The sequence below is a fragment of the Denticeps clupeoides genome, chromosome 2 (genome assembly GCF_900700375.1).
Source record: "Denticeps clupeoides chromosome 2, fDenClu1.1, whole genome shotgun sequence".
NCBI lineage: Eukaryota > Metazoa > Chordata > Actinopteri > Clupeiformes > Denticipitidae > Denticeps > Denticeps clupeoides.
The window spans coordinates 27,953,670-27,969,349 of NC_041708.1; the positions used below are offsets into that span (position 1 = coordinate 27,953,670).

At 42.3% G+C, this 15,680-nt stretch overlaps 1 protein-coding gene across 21 annotated transcripts in view; it reads left to right on the top strand.

Moving 5' to 3' along the window:
* Positions 1-15,680, top strand: part of LOC114769221 (receptor-type tyrosine-protein phosphatase mu-like) — a 165,783-nt gene that overhangs the window by 95,976 nt on the left and 54,127 nt on the right. For all 21 annotated transcript variants that reach the window (XM_028962049.1, XM_028962066.1, XM_028962075.1 and 18 more), the window contains exons 10-12: positions 3,276-3,477; positions 3,711-3,813; positions 14,274-14,547. In XM_028962049.1, the coding sequence (XP_028817882.1) occupies positions 3,276-3,477; positions 3,711-3,813; positions 14,274-14,547 (579 nt within the window). The remainder of the gene's footprint in view (positions 1-3,275; positions 3,478-3,710; positions 3,814-14,273; positions 14,548-15,680) is intronic.

The following is a 15,680-nucleotide window of genomic DNA, read 5'->3' on the forward strand; positions in this document are numbered from 1 at the left end:
TTTTTGGAATTTGAATTCTACCTGCATTGTAAGGATATTTTGTGGAGAAAATTAGGTATGACCAAGGAGATATGGAGAGAAAAGCTCCGTGCTTGCCATACTGAAAAGACCTACATAAATCCACAGATTCTTAAAAAGCTGTTAAAATAATTACTTTCATTTTTTTTTATATTAAAAGCATTATTTTGTATTAATCTGTCAACTAAGTCAATGAACGAAAACTGACTTCTTTATGCCTGTAAATAAGAGACACTTAAATTCCCTTATGTAATCATCTTTATCAGGTTCTGTTCCCTTCATGTCTCACATTAAGATTCAGATTTCTTTATTCAGCAATTCTGCCTGTATTTCCTGCATGCTGTTACCCTGTCTAGAGATCTTCCCATGGTTTAGATTTATATGATACAGCTAAGAGCTATGGCCAGGGGCAACAACTGGCATGAGAATGGGGGCATTAAATAATCCAAGTGTAGATACAGGTTTTGGAAAAATTCTGTAATGAAAAATTCATGGCTCAAAGCTACCTATCGGAAAGTTGGACTTTTATAGAAGCAGCAAATGTTTTTTTTTCTGCATCTTTTGATTGGAGTGTCTGATTTGCATGTAATGTACTGGTTGCCCCAGAAATGTGCACAATGCACATGCGACCATTTTTGTGCATTCAAAAGAACCATTGTAGCAGAAATTCATTTGTGGCAAATTCACCAATTAAGCTGTCACATATTCATATTATGAAATTACACTCTGTCATCTCGTCCCCTGCAACTGGATGTCAGGATTATGATTTGCCTTGTTTTAAAAGAGAAAAACGAAATCAAAAGGCTTTCGTCTCATTAGGCAATGATTGATTCTCAGACTTGCAAAAATTATGCAAAATTCTGTGGGCACTTGAGCCTTTGAATCACCTTTTTTGCTCAAAAACATCCTTTGTTCACTTGGATTTTAGTGTTCTCTAAGGGTTTGAGTGAGCAGGTGTGTGGCAGTGGGGGAATGACGGAGACCGATAATGACATCCGGATAGTATATACTCCACCTGAAAAAAATTGCCATGCTCACACTGACCTAAAATGCTTGAAGTACGCCTTGATCTTGCTGTTTTTACCAATATCTTTATGCAAATTTAGCTCCCTTTATTTAGAATGAATATATATATAATTTTATTGTCACTATATACATACATAATGTGATTAAAAGCAACTTCTTCAGTTCAGACATATACATATATATATATGTGTGTGTGTGTGTGTGTGTGTGTGTGTATATATAAATAGCACACACACACACACACACGTATACACAATACAACCAAAAAGTTTGGACACACCTTCTCATTCAATGTGTTTTCTTTATTTTCATGACCATTTACATTGGTAGATTCTCACTGAAGGCATCAAAATTATGAATGAAGTTATGTGGAGTTATGTACTTAACAAAAAAAGGTGAAATAACTGAAAACATGTTTTATATTCTAGTTTCTTCAAAATATCCACCCTTTGCTCTGATTGCTGCTTTACACACTCTTGGAATTCTCTCGATGAGCTTCAAGAGGTCGTCACCTGAAATGGTTTTCCAGCAGTCTTGAAGGAGTTCCCAGAGGTGTTTAGCACTTGTTGGCCCCTTTACCTTCACTCTGTAGTCCAGCTCACCCCAAACCATCTTGATTGGGTTCAGGTCCGGTGACTGTGGAGGCCAGGTCTCCACTTTTTGTTAAGTACATAACTCCACATGTTCATTCATAGTTTTGATGCCTTCAGTGAGAATCTACCAATGTAAATGGTCATGAAAATAAAGACAACACATTGAATGAGAATTACAAAGTAACAAAGCGAGAATGGTATTTTCACGATGGGCTGGACATGGCCAGGAAGGAGGATGCATACGCACAACGCCACAGGACAGGGGTTTAATACAGAATGCACGCTACAAGGGAACATCACCACACAATGACCTGACGGCGAACAGACACGAACAGGATAGCTTTATACAATAATTATAATTATGCACAGGTGAACACAATCAGGGAACATTGCACAAGACTAACATGAAACTCCGGTCCGAACTCTGGACCCAGAGTCACCCCCGGATCATGACAGGTATATACAGGTGTTTTTAGTGTGTTATTTAATAAGGCTATGTGACTGTTTGTTCAATAGATCAGAATCAATAGATCAGTTTATGTGCACCTTTCAAAAGTGAAAGCGTCAAAATGTGCACCAACAACATCTGGGGAAAGCAATATTGTGTCTTCCCCATGCCATTGGGGGCTAAAATAATGTGACCTCACTCTAAGGTGTGATGGAATTAATTTTAAACATTTGAAATCCTGTTGCTCAGATAAAGGAAAATGGCTGGGTGCAGTAAGTGGTTGACACCTGACTGCTCATTCCTTTTGTGTGCCTTTAATTGGAGCGAGAATGGAATTTTAATGGGAGGGCTTCCCATTACTGTCAGAATGATTTATTTAAATGAAGCTTTTCACAGGGTTGACAAAGTTACATTAGGGGGACGGAGCACAGGCACACACACATACACACTCACCCAAATAAAGATATGGGTTTGAACCTCTATTTTCATGTTCAAGTGAAGTGGAGCTGACACTTAAACAACAGGAGAAGAGAAAGGGCCTACTAATCTCCATGCAGAAAACAGAATCCTGTGATTACCATCTTAATTGACTAATTACCATTGATAATCACGACTGGCACAGTTTACTCTGGTAATCATCTGGTAATATAATGTTTAATTTTGTCTCTAGTTCGGTTATTTATATGTGTTTTATTGGCCTAGCAGTTAAGGAAACAAACCCGTAATCAGAAAGTTGCCGGTTCCCGAACCGCCGAGGTGCCACCGAGCAAGGCACACTGCTCCCCGGGTGCCTTGTCGCGGCTGCCCACTGCTCACTAAGGGTGATGGTTAAAAGCAGAGGACACATTTCGTCGTGTGCACCGTGTGCTGTGCTGCTGTGTCTCACAATTACAATCTCTTCACTTTTATATCAGAAATTTGATTTAAAAAGTTGGTTAAAAAATTGTTAAATAGATAAAAAGTTAGGATAGACATTATATTGGAGTCTGTTCGGTTATCACAGGGTGCTGGTCTGTGTGAAAATCGAGGTATAGAGTATTAGGCAGCGTCTGCTGTTCCTATCACAACGAGCCTTTCCTGAATGATCTCAGCTTTAAAAATATCACTGACATCACTGTCCATTAGAAACACAAACACACATTTTTCCAAGGTTTGTCTGTGTTGGTCTAAAAAACACTCTTTGCCCTCAGATCTCCTACAAGGCTGTGAGTTCCTTCGATACAGTCTTCAACTTGACCAACCAGAGCGGGAAGGTGCTGAAGAACAGCAATGAGACGTGGCACACATTTGAGGGACTTTACCCGGGATCCACATACTCTTTCACCATCAGAGCCAGCACCATTAAGGGCTTCGGACCTCCAGTCATAACCCAGTTCACCACCAAAATATCAGGTGCTTTTGGTTGTTGTATACGTGGTTCAACTGTACATTTTATTCTTCAGTGACATCCAAATGAGACCAGCAGAAAATATAAAAATGAATGTTACAGATGAGTAGTTTAAAGTCTTGTAATGAGTATAATGCATGTTTATTACAAAGCAAGGGAAAAAGTTAGTGCTTGCAAGTTTGTGTATCTGTGTGTGGGCAGGCATTTCTGATTGTCTTGCCTCCTCCGTCGATCACAGCTCCTCTCATGCCCCCGTACGATCAGGAGACTCCACTGAATCAGACAGACAGAACAGTCACAGTGCTGCTAAAACCTGCACAGAGCCAGGGCGCACCAATCAGGTGAGACGATTTTTCACACACACTAACACTCGGGCACATTAACGGCCTCACACAAACATATTAACATTCACGCACACACACACAAAATCAAACATACATAATTACACATACAGGAATATATACACTGCATATATACCCATGTGATAGCTCTGAAACACACAAGGTCTTGTTCAGGCACATATTACCAAATAGATACTGTCACATGCACCTTCAGTGTCCTTTCTTTGCACCTTAAGACAGACCACTGTTGTGCCCTTTTACCAACTGATTACATTTGCATTCAGTGGCTGTGCAGGAAATGGCGGATTTTTGATCTGAACATGCCGTTATCATCACATTTCATTGTTTGTGCATTTGATCATAGCAAGAGACTCTTTGCCTTTTGATGATGAGAACAAAGCGAGGCTTGTGCCAAGTGGAGCAGTGCAATCTTGTCCTCTCTTCCTTCGTCTTTTATGTTGCCAAAGCAACGCGTATTGTGGTCAAGTTTTTTTTTTTTTTTCTGCCGTCAAATTCTTCTTATCTCTGTTTATTTGCATATACTGTAAATAGACCAAAAAAAAAAAAACATAATCAAGGGAAAGAAAACTAAATTCAAGTTCAGAACAAAGTCTGGTCTGGCGCTTCATTCTTTCCCTTGAAATTGATGGTTCAAAGATGAATCAATAAGGCTTGGCAACGTCCCAGAGCTCCTCCAACCTGTCTCCCTAACAGCTTTATCACTTCACTCATTTGCAAGCGCCCTCCCCCATTTTGTATTTTTGCCTGTAATTTCCTTCAATGCAAGTGTGAGAGTGTGTGTTTTCTGAAAAGCTCGCACAAGCACCGAACGCTCCTACGTTATCAGTGCGACGGAATTGCAGATGCTGTGCCGACTCTCTTTTGTTCCCTGGCCATAAACTGGTGACATAAAGCGTTAAAGTTGGAGTTAAATGAGCTAAAGCCCATTGCTCTTTCCTGCTGGCTAACGGCTAACAGTCATTAAGTGTATTAATGACCCTGCCTTACTGCTAACTAGGCTCATTCGGGCGGGCCGCCCATCTTACAATCCACACCCTAAGCACATTTCCCCCGACTACAGATAAGATCTTGACTGCGCTGATTTCCTATGCTGCATGTCTGGGGCTCCTCCTTGCAACACACCAGAAAATGAAAACCTTTTTTTGCTTTGCGAGTTTGAATCGCTAACCTACAAATGAATGAATTCAGATGGATGAATAGTCACCTTTTTGGTTGTCTATTAGCTAATTTGGTCTAGCTTGTTTTTTTTTTTTTTTTCATGAACCCAATCCAATCGGTTATACTTTTCACAGGGCTGACTTGGAACAATTCATATTTTTCAAAAATTTGGTTTCGGGCCCGGTTTTTATTGCTGTAGCATACGGAGAGTGTGAAAGGACTGGTTGCTAGATATCTTCGCTAGGTTACTTCCCGCCGTTTAGTTTATCTTCTAGATATTTTGCCAGTTGCCTGATGGAGGGAGGACTTCAGTGTCTGAGACCTGCTGCTGTCAGGGAGCCTCGGCTGATATGAATAAATCAATGTGCGCTTTTGCACCTCCGTTTCGCCATGAACAATTCAGCGACGGCCTCATCCCTGACTGGTTTTAATGGAGGTACCGAGCAAAGTGACAAAACACACATGACCCACAAAGATAAATATGCCCCCGTCCCCCGAATTAATAAATAATACCACCATGGTCCCTGAAAACATCTCGGATGCTCTCAGGGCAGGCGGGGTTTTGGTGCGGTTTCCCCTTCTGACAGGTGTCACTTTGTCCCTTTAGACTTGCTACGTTCGCTTATCGCGAAATGGACCCCGTCACGGCGATTTAAATCCCTGCGAGGGCCCCAATTCCAGACGTCCCGATCTCGCCTGTCACCCTGTCATCAGCCGCGTTGTCATCTTAATTACCATTAGCGTGTTTTAATGAATCGCTGGCTTCGTTAATTACCACGAAAGGCTAGCCTTTGTTTACTGCTGCGGAGACACAGTCGTGCCGTTGCACATTAGCAGGGGATTTGGCTTTCAGTGCATTAGCTATTGGAGTCATCTTTTTCTATTTCAACTTAAAATAACGAGTGTGTCATCGCATTACGTTCCTCCGGAAAAAATAAAAGGAATAATAATTGACGTGTGCAAAATCCCAGCCCTTGTATTAATGCATTAATAATGTTGGCTGCGATTAATAAAGGAACAAGAGAAGATTTCACCGTGAAAAAGAAAACAGCATGCAGACAGTGAAGATGTTAGACAGGGAAGACAGATGTTGGTCTCGAGAAAAGAACACAGGCACAGAACGGTGGCCTGAAATCTAAAATTAGACTGACGTAGCATTTCCATCAGAAAGGCCATTATATATATATATATTTTTTTTTAAATCTGCACCTTTTGGCTTGAAGCGGAGACGTCGCTGAGATACCTTATAAAGGGGCTGGTGGGGTGAAAAGGAGAGAGACGCTGACGGCGGCTCCGTGGCCTCCCCGGCGCATTGTGACAGCGTGACAGATACGAAAAGCGGCTCAGCGACGCTTTGTTTTTCGGGGGTGGAGCGGGATTGGTTTCGGCTCAGGTGCTGCTCTCCGCCTCCCGGACGCGACGCTCTCCGCCTATGAACCAGAAGACCCAGGTCCAAACCCCACTTACTACCACTGTGTCCCTGAGCAGGACACTTAACCCTAAGTTTCTCCAGGGGGGGACTGTCCCTGTAACTACTGACTGTAAGTCTCTCTGGATAAGGGCGTCTGGTAAATGCTGTAAAATGTAAATGTAAATGTCGGCAGGAGGTGGATGTTATATGGGGGTATTAAGCTTTCTCCGCCTTACAAAAGTTGCCACTTGTGTGGATCTTTCGTGCTTCCCGTCCCCATCGATTCACAGGTCGTGCACGTTTTCAATTACAAGACCTCAGCGGCGTGAAACCAGAACACAGGAGCACACGACCAAAGCTCCTTACAACAGAACCGTTGAATATCTGATTGGATTAAAAAAGAAAGGTTTGCAGATGTTTTGCTGTGATACATTTAGCAAAATAAAAAGGAGTGAAACGCAGCCGTCAGAATGATTGGATTATTATTTTTTTTGCTAAAGCATTCCTCTGTTCCCAAATTCAAACGTGTGGGAACAAAGGCGTGTATTATTTTGCTTTAATTTAGAGCTATATTTGCCAGCCTTTTTCCGGCCCAAGTGTGTCTGTCATCGCATATTTTGCTCAGAATTCACCCGGAGAAGATGTTCAATGGTGAAGTGCATCTTGGCAGCGCTACACGAGTTGGGTACAATGGAGGGACAGTGGCAGGTGGGGGGGGGGATTAGCGGCGGCGTCTGTCAGTCATGTCGCGTTACGCTAATGTTTCACGTCTCCCACGCCCGGGCCGCAGCGGGCCTCCTACACCTTCTTCACGCCGCCGCCAAGGCAAGTCGATTCGCGGCGCTCTGCCCGGCAGCGTGCCTGCTGTCGAATAAAGCCCTTTCCCCTCCGTGTTATCTCCTAAACCATGATCCCAGACGACGCCGATCCAAAGCGGGGCGGGAAGGAAGGAGCGAGCGAGAGACGGAGGAGGAAGAAAGAAAATAAACAAAGCGCTCGCCCGTGTTCCTGGCCCAGATCACTTCTGCAGGATTGTTCTTGTTTCATCCCCGGGGGTATCATGTTTCTGGTTCTGCCTCGTTCTGTAAAGAATAACTTTTTTATTCCTGCTGGGAAGAGATAGGCATTGTTTTCAACCCAACAGGATTTTTTTTTCCCTTCTTTCGTTTTTTTGCCCCTAACTTGACCCCAAGGGAGGCCGATGGGATTAGGTGAAAGTGACAATCGGATTGCAACTGGGGGGCCTGGATGCATTCCACACCACCCAGAATCCCCAAAGCAATTTCACTGTGCTTCTTCTGACGGGTCACTGTGCAACATATAAAACTAAAGCAATAAGTGCCGAGAAGGCATGGATTCTGATTTTACCGTGGTCTAGAGAGGAATATTAAAATAATTACATTATTTCATAAAATTAATTATGTGTAATGTGTGTGTGTGTGTGTGTGTGTGTGTGTGTGTGTGTGTATATATATATATAATTCTTATGTACAAATGTGGGCTGAAATGGGTGTGTGACGTAACAATGGGAGTGGACTTAAAAATTCCAGAATAACGAAGGTACATCAGATCTGAAATTACAGGCTGAAACAGTCCTTTAAATATCTTCCTGAATGGCAAATAATAAACATACCTGATGTAACATTTTGCATTGCTTTTTTATTATATTTATATTTAATTTCATATCAATGCCGCTGTACCTGTACCTCTTTCATTTATTTCAGACTGAAGCAAATTGTACATAGACAGGTCAAGTTTAAAAGGGCATTTGGTGTCTGCTTACTTTTTAATTGACTGAAGAGAACAAATCGTGCACCTGAATGTAACATCGCAGCCCGGCAAAGTGACATCTCTCTCTCCGCACGTGAAATACAGAAGCTTCTCAAAGTGCTTTTCCCCTTTCGATTGGACCGGCAGGACCGTCTATCAAGCCACACGTTTACCACAAAATACGAGCAGCTGCAAACGGATATGCATTTGCTTTCCATCACCTCGGGGCCCGGGTGGTCTCAAGCTTGATTTCGGGACCCAGCGTCATAGTGGTACCTCAGCAAGTTTGAAGATTTAAATGACATTTAATCTGTGCAGCTTGCCTCCTTTTGTGTGTCTCGGGCAGTTTTATGAGTCACCGAATAAATAAAATGTTGCTGCAAATAGTCTAAAGGTCAGGACACATTGCTGGCCACCGGTCCCGTCCATTAAATCTCCCAAGTCTGTCTCGAAGTTTCTGCTCAACTACACACAGTAAGAAAGTAGGAACTCTGAGCAACTTCTGTCTTTGTCTGTGTTATCGCTTCTCCCCTCCCCAACCCCACAAAACGTTCACTTGTTAACTCTCTCCGTTCCTGTTTTTCCTTGGTCCCCCTCTTCTCTTCTGCTACCCGGGGCACATGAAAAATCCATGTCCCAGGTCACAGCTCAGTCAGTGCCAACTGGAACGGTCGTAATTGGCTGGCCGTCACGTGGCTCGGCGGCTGAAACAGAGCTGGAAGCCTGCTTGCAGGGGGCCTAATTGGTGTCAGCCGAGGTTGCCGGAGTTCCAGCACAGCGAGCCGGTAGCTTTGCGGGCCCCTATCTGCTGCACTGCACTGACCCTGTCCTAATAGCTGACCAGGTAGTTTCTGCTGCTGCTGCTGCTGCTGCTGCTGGGGCTGTTTTATGTCTCATAGATAACAGAGGCAGTTACCTATTGGTCAACAAAATCTGCTTTTCAATTACAAGTTCTGCTGCAATTTGCCTTTTTTTTTTTTTTACCAGAATTGTTGCATTTGCTCCAGATTGGAAGACAAAACACTTAAGACAATTATTTTTGCAGCAAAACACAAAACGTGTCCAGGAATTTGAATTTGCCACCAGGTAGACCTGCCAAAAAGATAATAATCTTTTAAAAATAAAACAGATTTCTTCGCCAGTGGTCAATTTATCTTACTTTGCTACCTTTCTCAAGATTAAAATCTCCCCAATTTTTGACCGGGGGTTCAGGGTCAGTTGTGCTGATCAGGGTTCAGTTGTGCTGTCTACACCCACCTTAATTGCACATCACTTAAGATAAATGTATAAAAGTCAATGTAGCACTTTTTTTTATTTTTAATAGGCATGATGTGTTTGCCTGTATGGAATACTGTTTTGCTAAATCTGGTTAGTTGGTTACATTTCTTTTGAATCCGAAACTTTCTTCTGTCGTTAAACTGACAAGTAACACTAACCACTCAAAGGGCCGCTCTCGCAAGCAACTGTGTGGGTGTGCTGGGGTTTCTTTCAGGCCTAAAGAACAGTGCCTGAGGGAGGCGGTGACCCCAAAAGACCTCTCCTTCGCCTCCCAGGCACTTTAGAACCTGTAACAGCCAATTACTTGATAACACAATCCGTAGACTTTATTTGAATTCCTCTTAAAGGTATTTCCCTCGATAGCTGCACAGTAGACAGTTAATAGCCCCAGTTCACTTCTTAAGCACCGTCATTGATTGCTATGCCTGAAACGTCTCCAGGATTTTTCGAATGTGAAATGGGGCTTCTTGTTGCATGCAGATAGGCATGCAAGCAAAACATCCAAGTATAACGGCACACCTGAAGTCTCTGTGTAAAATGGATTAAATTATTTTAAACAAAAGTAAAGTTGCATGAAGAAAAATTACTAGTAATTTGTTACATGTCATGCCCAGACCCATAAGTCAATCTGTCCTTATGTCCATAACAGTGGACCAAAAACTGCATGGGCCTCCCAATGCAATCCAATATGATCAACTCTATCCTCCCATGTTGCCACATCCAGTTCAGGTCCACAACACAGGGTAGATAGACAGCCCATAGACAGCCTTAATTACCTGTTAATAATATAACAACTAAGTGGAACAATGGACTTTAAAGGGTTAATCCCTAAACACCCCAGGAATCAGCAGGAATCAGACATATAGACAGGCCTTATTAATTATTCAGTAACTACTTTTTATTGATGCAGAAACCACACAGCAAGAGATGGGAGTGTTATTGACAATTTCTTATTTACTTGATATGTAGTATTTATAATCTATTTGTCCCTGTGACTCATATTCCCATGTATATTTTTTAATATCTAAGCCTAATTGTCCCAAATAGAAGACATACTTTTTTAAATACTTTTAAAAAGTAAAATACTTTTTTTTTTCAGATATGTTTTTTGCTGAATGCAATGAAATGAATATAATGCAGATGCCCAATTCTTCCTATGTAGCCTCTGCATTTACAGCGTGATCTGCCACACACTCTTGTCCCGTACTGCGCAGAGAACAGTAACTGTTTAGTCCGTATTCATTTCAGACTGAATTACGTTCGTTTGATATTTGCTATAAAATCTGACAATATGAGGTATTAAAGGAAGTGAGTTCAAAGAGGGGGTGGTGATTGTCACCTGAGCTATATGGCAGGAAGGAGGTCAATCACTGTAGTGACAGGTCCTTAAAGTAATGGCCGGCCTTTAAGTAGATCCTAAATCTCGTTGGAATGGTCACGTCGCCACTTTTCCCCTTCATTCTCCTTCTCCCCATGCCACCCGCCCCGCCCCTTCCCCCCAACTCATTCTCATTGAGCTTCCAGCTTACTTGCTGCTGACAGTTGCCACTCTGGCCTTTGTTCTTCTCAATGTGAGGCTGTAATTAACCTCATATTTCTCACTACCCTCTCTGGCCGTAATTAATATTTTATTACGTTAGATTTTATCACTAAACAGCAGTGCAGCGTGGTGTGGCGCCACATGCGGAAAGGGCAGAAGGGACTTATTGATGCCGACAAAGTTCTCTGTAATGAGCTATGGCTGAGGGAGCAGCCAATTCATTCATGGGACCCCTCTGATATTCCCGAGCAGTTTATGACAGATTTAATCTGTAGTGGACGTGGGGGCTGTGGAAAATTTAATTAGTAAATATTGAAATGTGCTTTTTGTAACATTCTGTGGGTATTAATGAGACTCTGAGAATTGTTTCGGTAACAAAATCGTTCTGTGTGCTGGTTTCCAATTGGTCGGGCTTGCAGCTCTCAGACCGACACACCTCAACTTCTACATATTGTGGAAACAATGTAGACAAGACCTGAAAGGGGGCAGTGAAGAGCGGAGCAGTGGGTGTGGCCACATCTATGTCAGATATCCAGGTGTATTCACCCCTGATATGAAGGCGTTTGTTCTTATTAAAATTCCATATTATGGAAAAATAGCTGATGCTGCAGTAGATGATTTAACACCAGTCTATATATCTATACATGCATATAAAACATTATATTAACATTATAAAACATTAGCATGTGTTACCCTTGAAACCTCCAGATTAATTTTTGGCACAGCCCTCAGTCCCATTCAAAGAGAATTCGATGTGCACATTCCTCAATTTCCTTAATTCTATAGCTCAGTGCATTAGTCGCACATAAACTAGTGGAAGAAGCCTTGGAGTGACATTATACTCCAACTCACGCTCCATTTGAAACCCGTTAAAGTGTGATCTAATTTTCCTGCAGGATGTATTTTAGTACAAGTTTATTTTGCCAAATAGCAAAACGCAGCCATTATGTGGAGGAATGTGCCATGATGTGCTTCTCAGAGGGACATGAGACTGAACTTGAGTTAAACTCTATTTGAAATTGTCAGCCTTCGACTGGAGTCTGTATAGGTACGAGGGCAGATCAGTACGATCATAAAGGGATAAATCGATCGAAGGTTTTTTACACTGGCTGTCAAACATTCAGTGTAAGCTGTCACCATTTCTAAATGGTGCCTGTCTGCTGATTTTACATCATGTCCTTGGCGCAGTGACATTGTTAAGCTTTTTCAGTCCCTCTCTGGTCCGATTCAGCATGTTCATTATGCAGCAGGCCAGGATCGTCTGATTATTCAAATACCACACAATTAAAGTCTCTTAAAGTCGTAGATCCTATTAACCTTTAAGCACAAATCCAGACATGACTTTTTAAATGTAAATGACTATTTGGGCTGCTGCAGATGGGAGTCCTGACTTTGAATGTCATGGATGGGAAGCTTGAGTAAAATATGACCTTACTGCTGACTGGGAATTCATCCATTTGTTTTATTTTTATTTATTTATTTATTTTTGACAGTGCAGAAAAGGGCATTCTTTTTTTATGTCCTTGTCCCCCACCACAGCATGTAAACAGTCGCAAAATGATCTGATGGTTATGCAAGGAATGTTGACCCTACTACATGGTTTCATTCCAATTACCAGTACTAATTTACTGCATGGTGTTTGTTAATGGGATTCTTTTGATCAGTTTCCCATTCCTGGATTAATTCTAGTCCTAGACTGAAAGCGTATTTACATTTACATTTTACAGCATTTATCAGACGCCCTTATCCAGAGCGACTTATAATCAGTAGTTGCAGGGACAGTGTCCCCTGAGCAACTTAGGGTTAAGTGTCTTGCTCAGGGACACAATGCTAGTAAGTGGGATTCCGGGTAGTAAGTGGGAGCCCGGGTCTTCTGGTTCATAGGCAAGTGTGTTACCCACTAGGCTACTACCACCCTCCATATTTGAATGGAGAACTTCGCTGATGTTCTCGTTTAGCCTAGGACCAAGTTTAAACCATGAATGGGAAACTGACCTTAAGCATGGAATACGGTTTCTGGGATTTGTGCAGCTTTACGTTTTAGGCATAACATTATTATTAAATTGCCTAATAGATTCTAACACCACCCACACAACACTATGTGAAACATTTATTTAATGGATAAAAATGCAGGAAAAGGCTTATTTAACTTATTTTGCTAGTGTCTGTCTCAATTTCTAAAATAGGCTTGTGTTCAGAGTGGGTATAGAAGCTCATCTGTCTCGATCTACAACTGGAGGAGGGAAAGAGAATTGTATTTTATTTTTTTGGTTTTGGTGGCCATGAAGGGGCCTGTTCAGCTTCATCGTGCTGTGAGGTAATATAGAGCCCCCTTGCCTGGGGTACTTGTAATTTCACCTCCATTTCATTTGTCTTCTCCATCTCACTGCCAGCCAATATCCTCTGTATTGCACTGGGAAACCAAGGCTTTGGTCTCTGGCTTAGCTGATCTGCCCCTCTGAACAAGGAAGAGGAAAAAAAAATCTTCCTTTCCTTGTTTCATCTCCTATTATATACACTAAGTCCCCTGGCCGCTCTTTAGATCTCAGAGGTTGGTGGTGGTCTTTTTTTTCATATTAAAACCCAATTTCAGCTCCTTTTGGGTAGGGTCATATGGCTTTTTCAGAATCCATCATTATTTTGGGCACATTCCTGGCCTGCGATCATCCGCAATGTGTCAGAGTTCAGTGTTCTAATATCTGGAAATGGGGAGACTGAGGCTGCCGTCTCATATGAGAGCTTTTTTATTTCATGCCATTTAAATCTCTCCGTAGATGGGATATTGCTCTGGTGCTATCAGCACCATAAATTACATCATGGTCGAGTTGTCCAGGGCCGATTTGGCGGTACAAGCTCCAGGCTTTTCAGAGTTAATTAAAAACTTTCCGGCCTCTTCTGGCCAAGGAGGACGTACCAGTCACCAGCTACGTGACCCTGGTGCCATTTTACTGCCAACATCAAGCTGATTCACTGGTTGGCGGATGATTGATTTCTAATTTGCATTCTGAATTCGTTCAAGTTAACACTCCATTTGGTTTTAACATTAATACATGATCATTATGGCTTTACAGACTGCAAATTAGTGTAAAAAGTGATAAGAATTAGTTCAATTTTTCATGGATTCATGGTTCCCAAAATATGTTTTTGCAATAGAAGTTGACTTCCACTTGAATCATATTACATTGTAATTTATGCAAACTTTTAATGAGATTCATCAGTCTTTATCTGGTTTTCCCCAGTAGCTAAATGATTTTATCTCCACCCCTCCTCTCACCCCTTCAGTTTATATCAGGTTGTGGTGGAGGAAGAGCGACCCCGTCGGACCCGGAGGGCCGTGGAAATCCTGCGGTGTTACCCGGTACCCATTCACTTTCAGAATGCCAGCCTCCTCAACTCCCAGTACTATTTCACTGCCGAGTTTCCAGCCGCACGGATCCAGACTGCCCAGCCCTTCACCATCGGAGACAACAAGACATACAACAGTTTCTGGAACATTCCGCTGCTACCTCACAAGAGCTACAGCATCTACTACCAGGCTGTCAGCACGGCCAATGGGGTGAGTTTCAGGACCTCATGGTACTCCATGAAAAATACACACATGCATACATACAACTTACCCTAATGAAAATTTGGAGCACACCTCTGTTTCTATACATGTACACAATCAATTGTTCCATTTTGTGCTAATTGGGAACCTCTGGTGCACAAATTAGCATCTAAATGACCATTGCTCTTAGCCTATCTAACGGACCCCTTTTGTAGTCACGCTCATCCCATTTTAATTGTTTTATTGATTTGGTAATAAATTGTGCCACTTTGAAGAGGTGCCTTGTGCTAAAGACTTTTGCAGTTATAGACTTCCCAGTTAGGCCCACTGTTATATTCAAATTACCCCAATTAACAATGGGGGTGTAAAGGTAGCAACAAGGCAGTGCATTAGACATTAGTAGTTCTTCATCCTAATGAGAGACTCCTGCTGAAAGAATTTACACTTCAGTACTTCTGGAACTTCTGGTTTGAGAAGCATAAGCTGTGCTTTTGTGCCGTTCATGCTTGCACTACAAGCTACGGCAGCTAAAACCAGCTAAAATCTTCCGAAGAATAAAGGCAAATGGTGCAATTTAAGTGTATGATTAATCACAGCTAATCTCAGCCTTTTTTATGGATTTTATGGATATTTTTTTATGGATTGATACCATTACTGGTCTGGAATTTTCCCACAAAAATGCTCTTTAGAGGTCAGAGTCATAGTTGGGGCAGTGGATGGCCTAGTGTTTAGGAAAAACAACCTTCCTAATCGGAAGGTTGCCGGTTTGAATTCCGAACCAACACTTGACTACCGTCCCCACACTGCTCCCCGTGCACCTTTCATGGCTCACCAAGGGTTAAATGCAGAGGACACATTTTGTTGCGTCACCGTGTGCTGTGCGGCAGGGTTTCACAATGACAATCTCTTCACTTTCACTAGTTGTGTCACTTGCAGTCTGTGATAGTTCAGTGCCCTGCAGCAGGGGTCCCGTGGTGAACTTTGAAGGTGCAGAGACCGTCTCTAACCCGAGCTTGCAACCGAATTTTTTCACGGCTTCCCTTGGTTCAGGGTGTGAATGAGACACTCAGAGGAAAACAGCAACATAAATGTAAACGTGGTAACAGGAGACAGGCGTAGGGTGGGATTCTTAATGAATTCAT